At 45.5% G+C, this 19,287-nt stretch overlaps 1 protein-coding gene across 4 annotated transcripts in view; it reads left to right on the top strand.

Moving 5' to 3' along the window:
* The window catches only part of LOC147436449 (K(+) efflux antiporter 2, chloroplastic-like), a 101,835-nt gene that overhangs the window by 19,456 nt on the left and 63,092 nt on the right, over positions 1-19,287 (top strand). For all 4 annotated transcript variants that reach the window (XR_015185189.1, XM_086489342.1, XM_086489341.1 and 1 more), the window contains exon 4: positions 1,829-1,965. Coding sequence is in view for 3 of the 4 variants with exons in the window: in XM_086489342.1 (XP_086345468.1) it covers positions 1,829-1,965 (137 nt within the window). In the remaining variant the exon portion in view is untranslated. The remainder of the gene's footprint in view (positions 1-1,828; positions 1,966-19,287) is intronic.

Here is a 19,287-nt window from a genome sequence, read left to right as displayed (position 1 = left end):
GGCGGCAAAGAAGCAACCATATCAGATTTCGGCAAACACAGCAAACTGACAACATTCAGATGACCAAAATGTGCATGCCAAAGTTTTGCATCTGAAATAGCCCTTGAATCTACAACTGCATTTGCAAAATTTTGTCTACACTTGTCATACAAAGTGAGCTTATACAACCCATGGCACAAAAGGCCAGATGCAACAATTTCATCACCAAAACTGAGATCTTGAACTGTACATCTGTCATCCACAAATTTGACTACAAGTCCAAGTCTAGCAAGTGCAGATACAAACGTCGTGGGAAAACGTAGCTGCATACACGCAGAAACCCGACGAAGGAATTCTCGAGTGATACGGCAATCCCACAAGAGGTGACAGACATCCTCATCGGCAGATAAGCAACGAACACATGATGAAGAGCGAATACGGCGCATCCGAAGAAAGGTACCCATTGGGAGCACACCAAGTAAACACCGCCAAAGAAACAAACGCTCTTTCAACGGCAAACGACTTTCCCATAGTGCAGATATAATCGTGCGCCACCAAATATCGGATTTATGCATGTGCCAAATAGCGTTGCAATGATCAGCAATCCATGGACGAGGCAGCAGAAGAGCATATGCCCGGCCAGCAGAAATATCTCGAAATGGCATTTCCCCAAGCTTCCAGTCAGACATGCGATCACCATCTGCCAAAGGTGAAACCGGCAAGAAACCTGACAACATTTGCTGTAACTCTCTCCAAAACTGGTGATAGTGCATGCCCAATCCAAAGCGGCGAGCGGCAAATGGAAATTCAAAAGTGAAACCATCTGCATCCACCACATCCTCAACCACTCGAATGCCACGGCAGGAGAGGAAATACGCCTGGCGAGGCGAGCGGTCAACCAAAGTAAGAGAAAAAGCCCGACTCCAATGAAGACTCTCCGCACGAAGCGAGTTTCCTTCCCTCCGAGCATTCCAGGAAAGATAAATCGTAACTTGTTTCCATGCAGAAAGCAAGGTGGCAGAAAGAGGGCATCCAGGAATACGAGCATTCATCTTACTGAATACTGCCTCCCACATGGATGATTGCCAGTGACCAAATGAAGATGTAACCACATGCTGAGTCAAGTGTGCAAACATAAGAGTCCAAGGCTGAGATTGTTGCACAAGTGTAGGCAAAAGCATAGCCTTCCTGGCAATGACATGCCTACGCAGGTCCAATATATTCAAACCACCAAAGCGCTTTGGTGTACATAGTTTCGCCATCGATATCAAGCGCAACCCTTTTTCGTGAGCACGCGTTCGCCACAAATGAGACAAAATGGCCGACATGAGAGAGTCAAGACAATGACGGGGCCAATGCAACAATGGCAAAAAGAACTGAACATATGCCACAAGGATACTCTGAACAATTCGAAGGCGAACATGTAGCGGCCAGGTAGAAAGCTTCCAGTAATGCAGTTTAACATTCACACACACACACACACACACACACACACACACACACACACACACACAGACCACTCGCTGCACCAAATCACAGAAGGTACAGCCTGCCTGTTGCTGAGGATTGACGAGCAAGAAGGCTGCGTGCTGGTAGGGAAAACGTCCAGACGCCTTCGTAGTTAGGGTTTGCGACCTGTGGCGGTCAGGGTTTGTGGCCTGAGACTGCTAGGGTTCGTGGTAGAGTACGCTGAGGGCTGGTCGCTCTACGTATGTATTATCCACACATTGAATGATTAGTTGTGACATGACATGATGTTGAAAGGTTGCCTTTCTTAATTGCAGGCTGTGTCATTAAGCAAACAACAAATACAAAGCTCTTTATTTACACTTAATATGTTTTTTTGTAGGTAGCCCTGTTTTAGGATACCTAGCAGCTGGTGTATTGATTGGGCCATATTCTTTGTCTATCATACGGCACGTTCATGGAACCAAAGCGATTGCAGAATTTGGTGTGGTGTTTTTACTCTTCAACATTGGACTAGAGGTGGTCTCCTTACCTTAATCTAACCATGTTCTGTTCTCACGTTTTTGAAAAACATTTTATTTGTGTGTCACAATGACTGTCCATGCATTTCAGTTTCACAGGATAGGTAATAGGACAATTCTGTATTTTCATTTTGAAGCTAGCTTTCATGCATGTTTCTTTCAAATTCAAAGTGGATATTGCAGTTTGTGTATGTGCAAGACTTGCGACAACCTGGTTTACTACATCTTGCCCGACTCTTCACTCTGGATTCATGCACAACTTTCTGTGGAGTGGTGAGATGGGTCTATTGACACATGGCTGCGAGTTCACCGGCATACCATGGTCTTGCCTAGGGAGGAGGGTGGATTGGGGATTATTGATCCAGAGATGCACAATTGTGCAATGCTTACCAAGGTCATAGTCCGCAGTTTGTTCCTTGGGGACGAACCTTGGAACCAATTTTTATACCATGCTTTGTCGCACACTTCTCCTCCTTTTGGGCCTATGGATAGTGACGGTCTATGGTGCTTGACGACTCTTTATATTTTCATAGATGTACCGTTGGCCAAATATGTCTCATTGTCACCTTTATGCGCTGCTTGTTGAGGATTTGGATGACTATGCATCACGCTTCGATTGGACAACCACCTTGTTGTTTGAAGGAAGTTGAGAGGCAACGACTGATTTGGAATGCTTATGTGACGGATCTAGAGGGTGGACAGTTTTGAGAGAGGACACAGATTGATTGGGCGAGATGGGAGGATGGTCCGGCACTATCTTTACATCAATGGTTGGAGGCCTTTTTGGTTGATGCAGAGATAATTGGCTCTACTTATGGGATTCGTAGATGTATGCAAGTGACTGATGCTGCTATTCCTACTGACTTGCATGACTTCATTGGGTAGGCTTTTCTGCTTCCTCATCAGGGCTGGTGGGCTGTCTCTCCTCTCGACAGGTTGCTGCTCAGCATGGGATCGGTTTTTGACATTGTAGAGACTGGCCATCCTGGCTATCACCCGAGACTTACTTTTCAGGGTGAAGTACCACTTGATCGATGTCTAGAGGCTCATTGGAAGCCCATTATAGTGGTGGGCTCTTTGGAGAGGCACTCTAATGTTGACCTTGATTTCATAGCAGAGGAGGCACCACTGTGGAGGCTTTGGATTTGGGAGGGCCACCTCCCCTTGACAGGGTGGGTTTGGGATCCGGGTGAGTGGCAGTGGCCTTCTGGACAGATGGACAGGGATCTTGTTTCATTCTCCGAGTACATTGTTTCCATGGGGAGGTGTGTGCCTGAAGCAGAGATGGTACAACGTTTTGAGCTAGCTGTGGTTCCTGAGATCAGAGAGCTGGTAAGGGGAATTGAAAATGAACATGGGAGAAGTTGGGAAGCATTTAAATTAGCCGTGAAGGAAGAGTATTTCATGGAGGACTTTAAAAGGGTGACAAAGAGAACATTTTTAGAGTGGGTAGTTAGGCCAAAAGAGGGACTTTCACCTACCGAACTTCTAAGGGAATTTGAACGGCGCTATGATCAATATTCAAGGACTATTAAAGCTACCCTAAATTTAGAGAAGACGGAGCTCTTTTTGCAGGTTGTAGGGAAAGAGATTCAAGAGAAGTTGGAGTAATTACTTGAGGACAAGGATGCTTAACAGGGCTTAAAGAGCGATTGGAATGAGGTCGAAGATGTAATATCACTTTTAGCTAAGGGACAACGATAAAGAGATAAGATGCAACCCTCTTAAAGTCCCAAGTGTTCCTGAGTGTTCCATAAAGCCTGCTATTGTGGTTCCAAAGAGTGACAAATCCATCTTCGATGATATTGTTGAAGGAATGCAAGAGCTAAAGTTAAAGCTTACAAGGCTATAAGAAAAGTGGCAACCATTAGGCCAATCTAGAGGGCAAAGACCTCAAACCGAGAAGTCTTTGTACATAGATGCATACGGTGTGACAATACTGACCATGCAACAAAGGATTGTGAAAGTTTCAAAGATGCTCTTATTAAGGAGCTTGTCGGCAGGATTCACTTAAGTGAAACAGGTAAGCCCTTGGGGACAATCTTTGGCAACGGAGGGATAAAGAAGCTAGTTGAGGAGATGGCTACTAGCATGCCATCTCAATGGTTGAGGCAGCCGTCTATGGGTTGAACGTGGAGCCTCTTAACAAGAAACGAGTTAGGTTTGGAGAAGAAACATCTAGTGAGATTGGAGAAATGTCGCCATGCGCAATAGAATCTACTATAAAGGGTAAAATGACTAAAGAGGTTTTGCATGAAGCTGGTGTCACGAGGCTGTGGCACCTACTAGCCTTAGTTGTTAGTTTCTTTCCCATGATTTTCATTTAATTTTTGGGACCCTCTTTATGAAATCACAAATGTCCAGACATTGTGTAGCTAGTGTGAAAAGACCGACCGCCAAGAGTTTCACCTGTAGCAGTAAAGGCCAGGTCGCCACGAGTTGGCCAATCGACACTGAAATCCGAGCAGTAAAAGTATGTCTAGGCTCAATTCAAAGTCATTTAGGCCCCACACGAAACTTATAAGTTTGTGGGTACTAGGAAATTAACTCAAAAGAGTCAAACTAGACACACGGCGGCTCCAAGTCGATTCTACAAGCCAACTCAGCTAGCGGCGCCCAAATTTGAGAGAAAAGGCTCGTCTGGGCTTCCATCTTCTTCATTAAGTGCCCACTGTGTGTGTGTGTGAGTAGTGGCTGCAGGTCTTACAGCTTTAATGGAAAGCTTGCCTTCTCCCTTGTCTTATGTAGCGCGATGATTCCGCTCTTGTGCATCTCTCTTCCCCTCTGAATACAGAAACGTGATGCCCTGCTCGAGGGCTTTTCATCTGTATGTACAATTGTGTGGGTTCATGTGCGATTGCCGAGGCAAGAGCTCTTGCATGGGTACTAGATTAACTAATTGCTAATCCCTTGGAGGTACATGTGAACTCGGAGAGATTTCATGCAAGAAATCGCGTCCGATTCAAAGGGCAAGTAGCCTTGCAGGTGCGGGAGCTTGAGAGCTTGCTACGGATGCGACCAACACTTGAAACGGAGCCCGAAACAGTAAAGTACAGCCTGCTGTGTATTTTTGCAGGTTTAGGGTTTTGACCATCATTGATCCCTAATACTTGTAGGAGCGTGGGGAAAGCTAGGGGATCACTGTACAAGTGTTCTGGTGCATTTTCGGGGCAGAGAACATAGGAATCAGCGTGCTGCAGATTCTCGCCAGGTTTGGGAAATTGCTCGAATGTGTCGCCAAAGTCACCTCTTGCATGGGGGTTCTGTCTGTGAAGCCTCTACTGCGGTTATGCTACCAAAATCAGGAGAGAGTAGGCCATTTTCAGCCCGGTAAAGGCGGGACACCTCCTAGGAGTTGGCGGGTTTTCTCCCAAGTCTAATAAGAATAAAGAAATACCGAAAGGGGCGCCAGTCTTTTGGGCCTATAGGGTGTCGCTGTTTGCTTGGAAGCACTCTAGCTCCCAGGCCGTGTTTTGTTTGAAGTATAATTTCCAGTCAGAGGATTATTTGTGAAGTTCATCTGTGTCATAAAATTTACAGTGTTAAGATTGGGTGAAAGCTAAAGTTGACGGGCCTCTAGTGAGTCTACGGGCTGATTTCATGGTTCTGTCGCCAAGACCGAATCACTTTTTCCTTAAAGAGTGAGCCTTGGTTGGTTTTCGGAGAGGACACAAAGCACAAGAACTTGGAATTACACTATGGCTGATAGAGTGAATCACACCAGGGAAGAGGGTTCCTCTTTATAGGACAGACAGACTGTTCCTCTAGTGTTCGAGCGTGGCGAAAGTTCGTGGCCACCCCTATCTCTACCTTGTTGATTTGAATGCTCCACAAGGTCAAAGGATTTATGATTGGGCAACTAGATGAGATGCTTTCAGGACACAATTGGTTGCTTCTGTGAATGTGTTTTCTCGGTTGGTGCAGAATCCTAGGTTTATGGAATTTCTGCAAGCGCCACCAATATCACAATAGACAAGGAAACTTTCTCATGGAGGAGAGCCCGCTCAGGCTCAAGCCCAGGTCCCTTATGTGTCCCAACAGGGCAGGTAGCACTTGCATGTTGCGGAGTGGGTTGGGGCTCCAAGAAAAATTCCTTCTATCCACGAACAAGTGGTTAGGATGCCGATTCCACAGGCTTTGCCAGTTCAGCCAGCCACCTTTCAGAGTCTAAATATTGCATTAAATGGACAAGGGGCCAGTTTCCAAGCTATATAATAGGTTCTTCCACCACCCACAATACATCGTGGGTATTTCAAGGGTGGATCTGTTTTTGAGAGCATGGCTGGTTATGCCCCTGGAAGCCATCAACATATGCCAGGAACAATCTTTGGGGGTATGCAAGGCATGATGCCAAACCCCATGTATCGTAATACTCGTATGCAGCAAGGGTTTCAGTGTAATCAGGGCTAGTTTGGGGTGCCACATGCAATGACATGGCTGGTTTTTCTGACGAGTAGGCAAATATGGCACCAATGACTCTTCAATGTCAATGGCCAAGGGGCGCCGATGATCCCTATTACAATGGCCATGTTGCAGACACTTCCCTATGATAATTTGGGAGCACTGGAAAAGCCAAAACCGTACAAAGAAGGTGGCGCAATTGTGAAGTTTGATACTTTTAGCGGATTTGAGGATGAGACGAAGGATCTTACTTTCCTCCAACAGTTTGATAGTGGGGGCACGGAGGAATTTTACAGAAGCTTCCAAGTTCAAATAAGCTGCCACTTTCTTGAAAGGTAATGCGTGTACATGGTGGACGACACTGTGATGCAAGGATAGACACCCGCCACATGGGTTTACTTCAAGAAAATGTTTGCATCTGTGTGGTTCTCAAATGAATTTGAAGTCGATGCCATGACGGATTGGCACTAACTCACTGCGGCTACTTGGAAGAGCCTAGAGGAGTACAATCGGAGGTTCTGTAAAGCGTTGCTCTCAGTAACCTCCTACAGGTTTGTGCCATTGACAGAACAGATTGAGAAGTATTGTTGTGGGTTGCCTAAAGGGCTTCGAAACACAATACAAAGAACAAAGTGGCCTTTACCCAACTTATGGAAGTTGCCAACATTGGTCATGCCTTGTTGAAGGGAGAGGATAGTGGGTTCCAAGGCAACGCGAAAAGGGTCGACCGAAGAAAAATTCAGCAAAGAAGCCCTTTGTGAAAGTGACTTCTGAAGCGTCCCAAAGGTCAGAAAAACAGATAAAGGCAAGGACTCAGCTGAGACGTTTGAAGAACAGGCTAAGAAAAGGAAAAGAAAGCCTTCGTTCGAGGAAAAGAAGGCTTTAATGGCTGAGAACAATTGTTTTATATGTGAGCAGCTTGATCATTTTGCTGCAGATTTTCCTTAGAGGAGGAGGCTAGCTGACTCAGAGAACAAGGAGGACAAGAAAGGGAAGAAGCCCAAACCCACTTCCCGGTTGGTGCAAAATATGGTGGGTGATAGGCCAAACTTAGATGCCAGTGAGTTATGGAGAGCGTGGGATAAAGTCAGAGACCCGACATCACTTATCTTCTTTGATCTAGGTGCTAAAGCATTATCTCACCAGAGTTGGCCATCAAATTGGCATCAGTGTTGAAGAGATGGGGTACACAACAGAGCCAGGCTTGGTGTAATGTGCAGCAGAAGAGAATGATGGGTCAAGCTTAGGATGAGTGATCAGTGAGTGTTCAAGGTTCCTTTTACTTAAGGGAAGGGAGAGCCTTCCTCGACTTGGTGAGAGATTGTGCAATTACCAAAACAAGAGAGTGGAAACTGTGAGAGAAAGTGCAGAGAGAGAGAGAGAGAGAGAGAGAGAGAGAGAGAGAGAGAGAGAGAGAGAGAGAGAGAGAGAGAGAGAGAGAGAGAGAGAGAGAGAGAGAGAAGATACGACACTAGATGGGGTCCCAAACCCCCCTCCAAGGGCCCCCCTCTTTATTGCTATAGAGGTATTTGCTTTAGATTGCACAAAAGTCTGGTACAAGGGTTCTAAATGTTGTAAGGCTTGACGACGACGACGACGAGGTCGAGGCTAATGGCTGAAATCTGAAAACGCTAGGGATGCTGATGGAAATCTACTAGTGCGGCAAGGCTATGGTGCTGAACTGTCGTCGTCGGCGACGACGACGACGGCTGAAAACTGAAAAATGCTAACTGGATTGCTGGCTGAATTCTGAAAATGGTGTTTTGGCCGCGATGGAAAGGGCGACCGTGATGAGGCTACGGCTGTCCGTTGTGGATCTGCTGCGGAATGCAGAGGCTGTTGCTGAAAATGCTGATGGCTGATCTGGAAAACGCTGGGATGGTGACCGTTACCGGGTGCTAGGTTCTGTTGGTCCTTGAGAGGCTCCTTCACTGCTCCTCTGGCTTCTACTAGTTCACCAATGGCTGGTTGAATAGGTGCACAAGGCTGGGTCGGGCAACCTTCCCAACAAAGCTCACGATTTGGAATTTGAAGAGTCGCTTTAATAATAAAAATCTGTGTTAAGAGGTGGTTCACGCGCGGTAGGGAAATTGGTTCTGTGCGGTGAAAATGCTTATGCTTGATGCAAGGTACTGATGCTAGCGCTAATGGGTTGTGCAATAGGAGGGTATGCAGACATGCATGTCCTGCGTACATGCTCACAAAGGTGCCAGAACACTTTCCAGGCTACCTAAATTCTAGAAGTAGGTACAACTTGTCCACATGCACATAGGGTTTAGATGTGCACGTGACATCCCCCCCTTTTCAAGGTGAGGTACTTGTACTGAGCTATATGGCTTCTATATAGTCCGACAACAACTCTTGGGAGTCTGCGAAGAACTCTTCGCCGGCCCAATCTGTTGCGTGGGTCCCTCGATACTTGAACTTCCAGAAAGTCTGCAATGCTTGCTTCTTTGGGCCGCACCAAAAGCAACACAGAATAATCTGCTTTGCCTCTATGTCTTTAACTTTGTCTACAATCTCGGGTTCACCTTCCTCAAGAATCTCCGTTGAGGAATATCCCTAAAACCACTTCAAACACAAAATCATACACATGTATTCCTTGTCGAGTGACTGAAAAGAGACTGTGCTTCATAAACGACTATGTATGGAATGCAGATGAACAATGTGGGTGAGTGCCAAACCGTTCATGCCACAAACTGTTGATGTGTCAAAGCCTTGAAGAATGGAGCCAACTTGCAGATCTCGGCCGAGGGGCCTAAACCCTAAGAAGAACAAGTGACAGAAGAAGAAGTCCTACCAACTTATGGGGACCCCGTCACGGATTGGACCCCAATGACATAAAGGAATTAAAATAAAGCAGGACCCACACACACACACACACCAAGACTTGCACAAAAAATTGATGACGTGACAGTTGTACGGACGCTCCAGATTTTCCGTTGACTGATGACGTGGCAGACTGTACGGATTTCCGTGTTTTGCGTTGACTGTTGATGTGGCAGTTGTACGAGTTTCCGTGATTTACGCTGACAGCTTTTGGGCATTGCTTTTGGACCAAATGCTTTTGAGTTTGAAGGCTTTTCATGTAAACTGCTTTTGGGGCCTAGGGCCTTTAAATATGAGGCCATGGGCTCATTCTCTGGCATGCTTCCTGGAGAAGGTGCAGAGTCTGGAGTATCGACTTGTACTGTGTCGATGCAATATAAAGAAATACCGAAAGGGGTGTCAAGGTTTGGGGCCAATACTCTCTGGGGTGGAATTCTACCACTCCATGTCGCGTGTCGTCTCTCTCTCTCTCTCTCTCTCTCTCTCTCAGTTCGGTTGTTATTGAAGTGTTGAAAGTCTGTTCAGTCTGTTCTTTTCTTTTGGCACGCGGTGCCCGTCTTGTGACAATGGTATCAGAGCATCAAGCGTGTTCTTTTCTGAAAGCATACCGATCCTACAAAAGAGCAGACAGAGCAAACCGGCGCTTCCAAAGTCTATTGGAATCTTAGTTGGAGTAGCTTCGTGCTCCGATCCGGACTTATTAGCCACTCCCACCCTGACTTCATTACGCATCGGGCGTGCTCTCGTCTCCACCGCTCATGTCTTACAGGGCATAAGCCATTAAGATCACTTGCAATAGAAGGATCAAGGTTTGTTTCGAGCTGCTGTTTTTCTGAGATGCAGTGGTGGATGTCTATAGCTACCAAGCCGCTCACTCCAAGGACTTGGCAAGCTTTCAAGAAATTTTTTGCCCGAAGTTATATGGTTTTTGGCAGAGTGGGGTATCCTGAAATGCTTGCCATGGAAACCCTAGCAGATTATAACTTGAAATTTCTCGACATCTCTTAGTAGGTGTCTCTTTTCGAGCTAAAAACCTTGGAGGTCCAGTGTGATTGCCAGGTGAAACCGGTCCGTAGGGCAATAGGCGTTAGCTTTCACCCGAAATTCTTTACCTTAGACACACACAGAGCACTTTGCAAAGGTAACCTGTAACGAGGATTAACACCTAAGTACACACACGGCTCGGAAGCTAGAATGCTCCGAGCAAACACCGACAACCTGTAGGCCCCAAAATTGGCGCCCCTTTCAGTATTTCTTTATTCTTTGACAGAGGGAATAAAACCTCTGATCTCCTACAAGCTGCCCCGCACAATCTAGGCTAAGAAACACGTGTATAGGCCCGATTTCGGCAGCATAACTGTACTAGGACGCTTCACAGTCAGTATCCCCACACAATAGGTGACTTTTCCGACGCATACGGACATTTTGCAAAACCTGGCGAGAATCTGCAGCACGCTGAATTCTCTGTTTTCCGCCCCGAAAATGCGCCAATTCACCTGTACAGCGGTCCCCTCGCGTCCCTGAACCTCTTGGGGGTATTAGGGTCCGTTTAGGGCCGAAAACCCTAAACCTGCAAAAATGCACAGCAGGCTGTAATTCCCTGTTTTGGGCTCCGTTTCGCGTGCCACTCGCATCTGTAGCAAGACCTCGAGCTCCTGCACCTGTAGGGCTACTTGCCCTTTGAATCGGACGAGATTTCTGACGCGAAACCTCTCCGAATTCACCTGTACCTGCGGGGGATTTCTTGCCTCGGCAATCGTGCATAAACCCACATAACTGTACATTGGTCAAATGAAAAGCCCACTAGTGGGGCATACCATACTGCACGTAGGGGAGAGAGAGCAGTGCGTAGCGTGCAGGGCATCACTCCTGGCATCGCACTGTACAGAAGAGGGAAAGGAAGCACTCCATAGCTCTTAACCTGTGACAGAGTGCAAAAGAGACCTCCTCCCAGCTTAAAAATCAGCGCCCATTTTTTTGCAAGAGGAACGTTCATGAAAAATCTACACTTGGCGCATTTACAAGCATTTGCCCGTTTCAGGTTCGCCGCTTAAAAATATCTCAACTGACGCGTCAGTTGACTTCGTGGCAGAGTTATAAAAAGTTCCCCTAGTCATACGGAAGGTAATGATGCGAACACATTTCTCAGCCCAAAATAGCAGTTCCCTAAATTTTAGGAGATGCTTCCATTGGGCTCCCACTGGTCTTCTGACCATCTATCCTCATTGGGACCGCATCCAAAAATGCAATGTGGCCCAACTATCGGATACTTTCAGTTGGTAGTCACACCTTGACTTTAGGCCTTTATTAAGTTCACTTCCTAGTATCCACTAACTTGCTAAGTGCGATGGGGGGACCTATATGATCTTGCTCTGAGCCTAGACATCCTCTTACCATACGAATTCCAGTACCGACCACTACCCATCTGCGGGTGAAACTACCGTTCACATTGGCCATGCAATGTCCGACCGTTTGCTACTTCAAGAAGAGGGTCTCAAAAATAAAACAAAACCCCTTGGAAAGAAACCAACAACTAAAGTTAGCAGTTGCCACGTCCTCGTGACATAGTTAACAGTTGCCACGTCCCCGTGACATACCTCCCTCTTGAAATCGCAAACGTCCTCGATTGCATACCATAAATACACGCCACTGATGATCTTGTGCTATCAACACTCTTTTATCATCGCATGTATCCGCAAGAAAGGAAAAGGGATCACATAAAGACGCTAACTAAAATACAGGAAACGATCACGAAGGAAACACTCGTACAATGCGTGCTGACGAATCATTCGAACACATAGTACTTCCTGTGAGGGTTCTTTGGACCTAGGCTCGAGAGCCAAGATCGGTTCTTCCTGTTTGATCGAATCTTCCTGTGGGGGTTTTGTGGACCTTGACTCGAGAGCCAAGATCGGTTCTTCGTGATTGATCGAATCTGCAATGTGGTTAGCTTCACTAGAGAAAGTATCAACTAACACATCATCCTTCTGAACAATCACATCATCTTCTTGCAAATCATCATGCTTGTGAGAAATCACATCTTGATCATGCAAATCATCATGATTGTCATTGTCATGCAATTCTTCATGCTTGTCATGATCATTCAAATCATCATGCAATTCATCATGCAAATCATGTGTGTCATGCTTTGGAGAAGAAGAGACTGAGAGAGTCTCCTTTTCCCGAATCTCTTGCATCTGTGCCTGCACTTGAGAAAAGAGTCTCAAGAACTCTTTCATGTGTTGGTCGCTCTTTTCTTTTCTTGCTTTCTTCTGGCGAACAAATTCTGCTTGTCTTTCCAGGCGTGCTTACTCGTGCTCACGCTCTATGGCTTCCATCCTTGCTTCGTATTCACGATCTATGGCTGCCCTTCTTTATGCGGATTCACGATCTATGACTGTCATTCTTTCTGTATTTCTTGCTTTGCGTTTTAACTTCCTGTCCATCATCCTCTTGTCGAAAGCCTCCATAGGAGTTAGTGCAATCGTTGTCATAGATGGGGAAGGGAGAGGGTCAGGAAAACGTCCATGGTGAGGAAATTCTTCTTCACCTCTCTCATGCTCATCACCTCCAAGCGAAGTATCCATTCCGCTTGGAGTGATGACCATCCACTGAAGTCGAGGGTTCTTGTGGTCTTGGGTTCTTAATTTCACGAGGAACTTGGGTTCTTGGGGGTCTTGGTTCTTGGGGTTCTTGGGTTCTTGAGGTTCTTCTTTCACTTGTAATCTGTGTTAGAGAAGGATCTTCTCTTCACCCGAGTTCTGCTCTTTTCCGCGGGCGCACCCCTTGGCGGCCTTCCGCTCACACCAAGGTTTCTTTTTCCCACCTCACGTCGATTGGCCCACCGCTAAGTGCACGGTCCGCTCTCAATGAGTGAAAAGAGGCACAAGGGGAGGCTGGACAAGCCCTTCTTTCTTGGGTTTCTTGTCACTCTTCAAAAACACGATTAGGAATCGACATGCCCAAGAGGACTTGGGTTACGTGCGACCGCAACAAGCAAAAAAAATTTCTGTGGTTCTTTCCTTGAGTGATATTGAACACTGCCAAAGCTCTGATACCAATGTTAGGTGCAGCGGAAGTGAATGTTGAACTTTGCTCAAGATGAGTGCTCCGAACTATGCTCAAGGTTCCTTTTACTTACGGAAGGGAGCGCCTTTGGTTCCTTAATGAGAGAGTGCAATTGACACAAACAAGTGAATGAACACTGTGCGTGAAGGTGCATGAGACTGAGAGATAGAGAAGAGAATACGACACCAGAGACGTAAAACCCTCCTCCAAGGGCCCCACTCTCGATGGCGAGAATGGTCTACTATTGATTGCACAATCTGATACAAGATGCTGATGCAAATCTAATGGGGCTATGTCGAGGTTGACGGTGTGGACGACGAGGACGAGACTATGGCTGAAAACTGAATGCTTCGAACCGGTAACTGTGGCACCAAATCAGGGGCTGATCTGCTAACTTGATGGCTGCAAAAATGCTGCTTCCTATCTGCTGAATTTTCTGCCTAAACGCTGAGGTTGCTGGTCCTTTAAACTGCTGCAAACCCTTGCTGAAAACCCTGCCAAGCTGATGTAAAAACGCTGGTATGGCTGGCTGAAAACGCAAGTTGCAGGGCTGAAAAACGCTGGCCTTCTGCGGTGAAATTGCTGATCTTGTTGGGCTTCACAAGCGCCGAAGGGGTGAGGTTTCCAAGGCTGAAAACGCTGAAGGGGCTGAGGTTTCCAAGGGGGAAAACGCCAGGCTGAGGTGTCGTTCTTGTTTTGCTTGAGAAGGTTCTCCATAGGCCTGCTGCACTGAGTGCCTGATGCTCTCCTTCCTCTTCTGCCAGATGGTGCTAGCTTTGGTTTGCTTATATATTATCTTAGCAAAATTGCCCTACCTAGTTCCCAACAAAAGTCACTTAATAAATAAGTGAAAAATGTCAAAAATAGGGAAAATAGGTTTAATGCACTGGAAACTTGATGGATTCTGATGGATTCTGATGGGAATACTGATGACTATGTTGTGTGCAAGCGGAGGATATGCATCTAATCTAAGTGACTGGTTATGCATGGTCTGCGAATAGACTCACAAAAGTGCCAGATCACTTCCTATTTTTGACTGACTTGACTGACTGAACCTGGTCATGCTGTAGCTTGTCCACGGACACATAGGATTGGATGTGTCACGTGACAACTTCACTCTCGTCCCATGAACCACGAACTAGAGACAGCAGCATGGATTCTATATCGTCTACCAAGTGAAGTGGCGGAGCTAGTCATTGACAAGGTCTTCGACACGGGGTTCGCTTGGCGGAGAGAGAAAACCCTCCACCTTCAAGGAGTGCTACTTGTGGATCAAGGCTATGACAACAACTTTGTAGCTTGCTACTTATCAATCCAACTAGGATTAGTATAAGTGGTAAGAGTCACCAGTTATCTCATCACATGTGTGTGTGCATTGGATGACTCTCTCTCTTGTAGGAAAGTGAAGCTGCTTAAAGAGAGAGTTCAGGCTCTTTCAAGAGATTGCTAGAGGGGCAATCCTAGAGCTAAAAGACGAAGACGACCTTGTCTTGTGGTACTACAAATTTGACCTCGACTACCAAGAGCTCTACACCTCCAACTATAGCATTTCATCACAAAGGAAGGAGGCCTTCCGTATTATCATGTGATGGATCCAACGCATTAACCTTTTGCAAAGGGATCAACCTTATGCACCAAACGAATTCAATCAATCAAAGTAATCTTGAACCGCAAGATGTTCAACTAGCAACTTATTACAACCATGTTCGATAGAGAGCGACTGCAAGAGATAAACACCTCTAATCTATCCTTTATCCTCCCTATGATTAACCATGAAGTATGCTTTCATGTAATTATTTTTATCATGGTATTGTATGTTTTCCATCTACCACGCACTCATGTTTTGAATCTTTAAAAAAAAAATCGTTTTTCAAGTGAAGTTAATTTTCTCACTCTTACAATGGCAAGTGTAGCATTTTCAACCTTCAACGATAAGGTGGGTGAAGATGCTACAAACTTTCTAGACAACTTGGAAATAATCCGTGTCATCTCTAAGAGAGATGATGATGCTTCGCGCTTGTGTATCTTCCCACTTCTAATGAAGGTGGAGGCAAGGTCATGGTACGATGCCTTTGCTCAAGCAACCAAGGAAAGGTGGGACTTATTAAGAGCAGCCTTCGTCAAGCGTTTTGGAGAGGGCACAACATCGGTGAGGCTATGACAATTGTTGAGAAATGTGAAGCAAGATAGCATGATAGCCTACGTATCATATGAGTGGAAGTTTGTAGATCTATAGGGGCGATGGGTTGCATTCTGAGAGAGGATGAGGGGACACCTGATTCGCTAAAGAAGGATCGGTTTGTGGCTGGGTTATGTCCAACTCTGAAAGAGAAGGTAAAGGAAAGGTTTCCTACTATTAATGAGCTAGCAGTTGAAGTGGCCTGCCTTAAAGACAAGAAGTTGCATCTACAAACTAAGAATGCCAATAAGGAAGAAGCCGTTAGGAACGGACCACCTCTAGCACTACTTGCAACAGCTACCTAGAGGAGTCAACCACAAGAACTAGTTGAAGATCAGTAAGACTTGCTCAACCGAATCACCAGCAAGCTTGAGAACCTCTGAGTCCATTTGGTGCAACAAGGGCATGCTCACAACTACAATCAAGAGCGAGGGAGAGGACAATAAAGGTAAAATTAGGATTATTATTGCAGTAATTGTGGAGAAGACGACCATGGCATGTATTACTACCCACACCCAAGGAGAGAGAATTTTAAAAGAGGAGCAAGGCAAAACCAAATTTCATAACCAAGAGAAAGATCACTACCACCCAGACCACCACAAGCATCACCTGTGCAAATTTTACAACCACCGGTTCAATCATACCCACCACCATAATAATTTCTCATTCAATCCTTACCCCCACCACCAACCGGTAACCAAACAGTGGATGCGCTTTGAAAGTAAGGACAAAGTAAAAGTGAAGGAACACATCAAAGAATTGCAAGAGGTAAGACTAAGATAGAAGAGGTAGACGCCATGGGAGTAAAGCGTGCTAGGCATGGTGAAGCTTCCCAAAAGGAAGAAAAGATGAAGACTAAGGGAGAATCCAACAAAAAGCCGTCCAAGTCACGACGTAAAATTGACATTGTAGATTTTTCTTTGGTTGAATGTTCTAAACCGTTTGATTTGGCTCAAGATGTCTCTATGCAGGACTCAAATATCACCTAAAATCAGCTACTTCATCATGTACCTAAGGTAAGGAGACAATGGATAAAGATGGTTAGCACAAGGCGAACAAAGCCGAAGATAGCTAGGGCTATCTCTGGGAGAAATCTAGAGCATATACAACCTATGATGGATGCTCACAGGTTGTATGTGCTCTAGATTTCTCCCGGAGATAGCCCTAGCTATCTTCGGCTTTGGTCGTCTTGTGCTAACCATCTTTGTCCATTGTCTCCTCACCCTAGGTGCAAGATGAAATACCGAGGCTAGGTGATCTTTGGGTCCTGCATACAAACATTTTGAGCCAAATCAAACGGTTTATAACATTTATCCAAAGAAAAATCTACAATGTCAATTTTACGTCATGACTTGGACGGCTTTTTGCTGGACTCTCCCTTGGTTTTCAACTTTTCTTCCTTTTGGGAGGCTTCACCATGCTTAGCACGCTTTACTTCCATGGCATCTATCTCTTCTATCTTGGTCTTACCTCTTGCTACTTCTTTGATGTGTTCCTTCACTTTTACTTTGTCCTTACCTTCAAGGCTGATATCACTCACTGCCTGGTTGCCGGTTGGTGGTGGGGATAAAGGTTGAATGAGAGATTATTATGGTGGTGGGTGTGGTTGAACCGGTGGTTGTAGAATTTGCACGGGTGGTGCTTGTTGAGGTGGTCTGGGTGGTGGTGGTCTTCCTCTTGGTGGTGAAATTTGGTTTTGTTTTGCTCTTCTATTGAAATTATGTCTCCTTGGGTGTGACCAGTAATATATACCATGGCCGTCTTCTCCACAATTATTGCAGTAGTTATCCTAATTTTGCCTTCGTTGTCCTCTCCCTTGCTCTTGATTGCAATTGTGTGTATACCCTTGTTGCATCAAATGGATTGAGAGGTTCTCAAGCTTGCTTGTGATTCGGTTGAGCAAATCTTGTTGACCTTCGATTGATTCTTGTGGTTGACTCCTCTAGGTAGCTGTTGCAGGTGGTGCTAGAGGTGGTTGGGTCTTAGTGGCTTCCTCTCCATTAGCATTCTTGGTTTGTAGACGCAACTTTTTGTCTTTAAGGCGAGTCACTTCAACTGCTAGCTCATACGTAGCAGGAAACCTTCACTTTACCTTCTCTTTAAGAGTTGGCCATAACCCAGTCACAAAACGATCCTTCTTTAGAAAATCAGGTGCCCTCTTATCCTATCTCAGCGATGCAACCCATCACCTCCATAGATCTACAAACTTCCACTCATATGATGCGTACTCTAGCATGCTATCTTGCTTCAACTTTATCAACAATTTCCATAGCCTCTCCGATGGTTCCCTCTTCAAAATGCTTGACAAAAGCTGCTCTTAATAAGTCCCACCTTTCCTTGGTTGCTTGTGCAAAGGCATCGTACCATGACCTTGCCTCCACCTTCATTAGAAGTGGGAAGATGTGGAAGCGCGAAGCATTATCATCTCTCCCATTATCATCTCTCCCAGAGATGACATGGGATATTTCCAAGTTGTCTAGAAAGTCTATAGCATCTTCACCCACCTTATCGCTGAAGGTTGGAAATGCTACACTTGTCATTGTAAGATTGAAAAATTAACGTCAGTTTAAAAACTTAAATTTTTTTTTTAATACATGGGTGCGTGGTAGATAGAGAACATACTATACCATATAATTACAGGAAAAGATATTTCATGGTTAATCATAGGGAGGATAAATAATAGAGAAGAGGTGTTTATCTGTTGCAGTCGCTCTCTGTCAAACATGGTTGTGATAAGTTTACCGAAGTAAGAATGCCCATGCACTCCTCCTTCACTTTGGGTTGCAGTCATTTCGGAGGTGTGGTTGTTGGCAACAATGTCAGCATGATGCGGCTCGTGCCTTGCTTTTACGTCTACGGTGATGATGAGAAATGTACACAGTTAATAGAAAAAGAGGGTCTTACTACCTCTTCAACACTGACGATAGAGCACCCTGGCAAGAGTGTCTTGATGACTTGCGTCAAGCTTTCTTGGAGCTCATCCTCTTCGGTGGTCCAGTTGGAGAATTCGAGAAGCCACTCATCCATGAAGAAAGGTAAACATGTCAGTTTTGTAAACTGAAGGTTTCAAAAGCCCTCCTCAGTGAGGGCACCAAATGAGAGGCAGTTTGCAGGATACACCCAGTGCCTCAATACCAAGGCTAACGCGTGATGGCCTCGTCACGAAAGACAAACAATAAGGGGCACCACCTAGCTTGGGGTGTGGCTAGGACGCAACGTGAGCATCATTACATCACTCATAGACCAGGATATGGAACTACTCACTCCCCATCACTTAAATATAACCAAAGGTGATAGACTCTATCCACCCAAGGGTGAGTTGATGCACGAGCGAGAGTGAAATATAATGAGGGGGGAGGGGAAGAAGGGGGGAGAGAGAGAGACCCAAAACGATCATACCATGCAGCCCGTCATAGATTGTGAATTACAATCGTCGCACAAATATGCTTATGTTAGAACACGAGAGGGTGACTTGAATTTACAAAACAGAAAAACTCTATTATGATGACTCAATCGTTGATGTTGATGCGTATGCCAAGATGCTCTACTATCACCGGATGTGTGTTGCCATAGAAGATCTACGGGCCGTGCTATTTCACAAAGCATCGCCAATGGTGCTAGCGACATTTTGCGGCATATGGTGCGTTGGATGATTAGTGCAATCTATACATGCGGCATGATAGAGAAAGCGACAAAGTGTGATAGTTGTAATTTGTGCTAATCATTAGAAGTGTGACATCATGAGAGAGAAACCTATCTAACGTATGGTGCATAATAGGTGTTATTGAGAATGGAGGACATGCCGGCGGTTGGCGTTGTAATGGTGTGTGTGATTATGTTTTT

This window comes from Adiantum capillus-veneris, chromosome 18 (assembly GCF_014529385.1).
Source record: "Adiantum capillus-veneris isolate H3 chromosome 18, ASM1452938v2, whole genome shotgun sequence".
In the NCBI taxonomy this organism is placed as follows: Eukaryota; Viridiplantae; Streptophyta; class Polypodiopsida; order Polypodiales; family Pteridaceae; genus Adiantum; species Adiantum capillus-veneris.
This window is presented reverse-complemented; position numbering and strand designations above follow the sequence as displayed.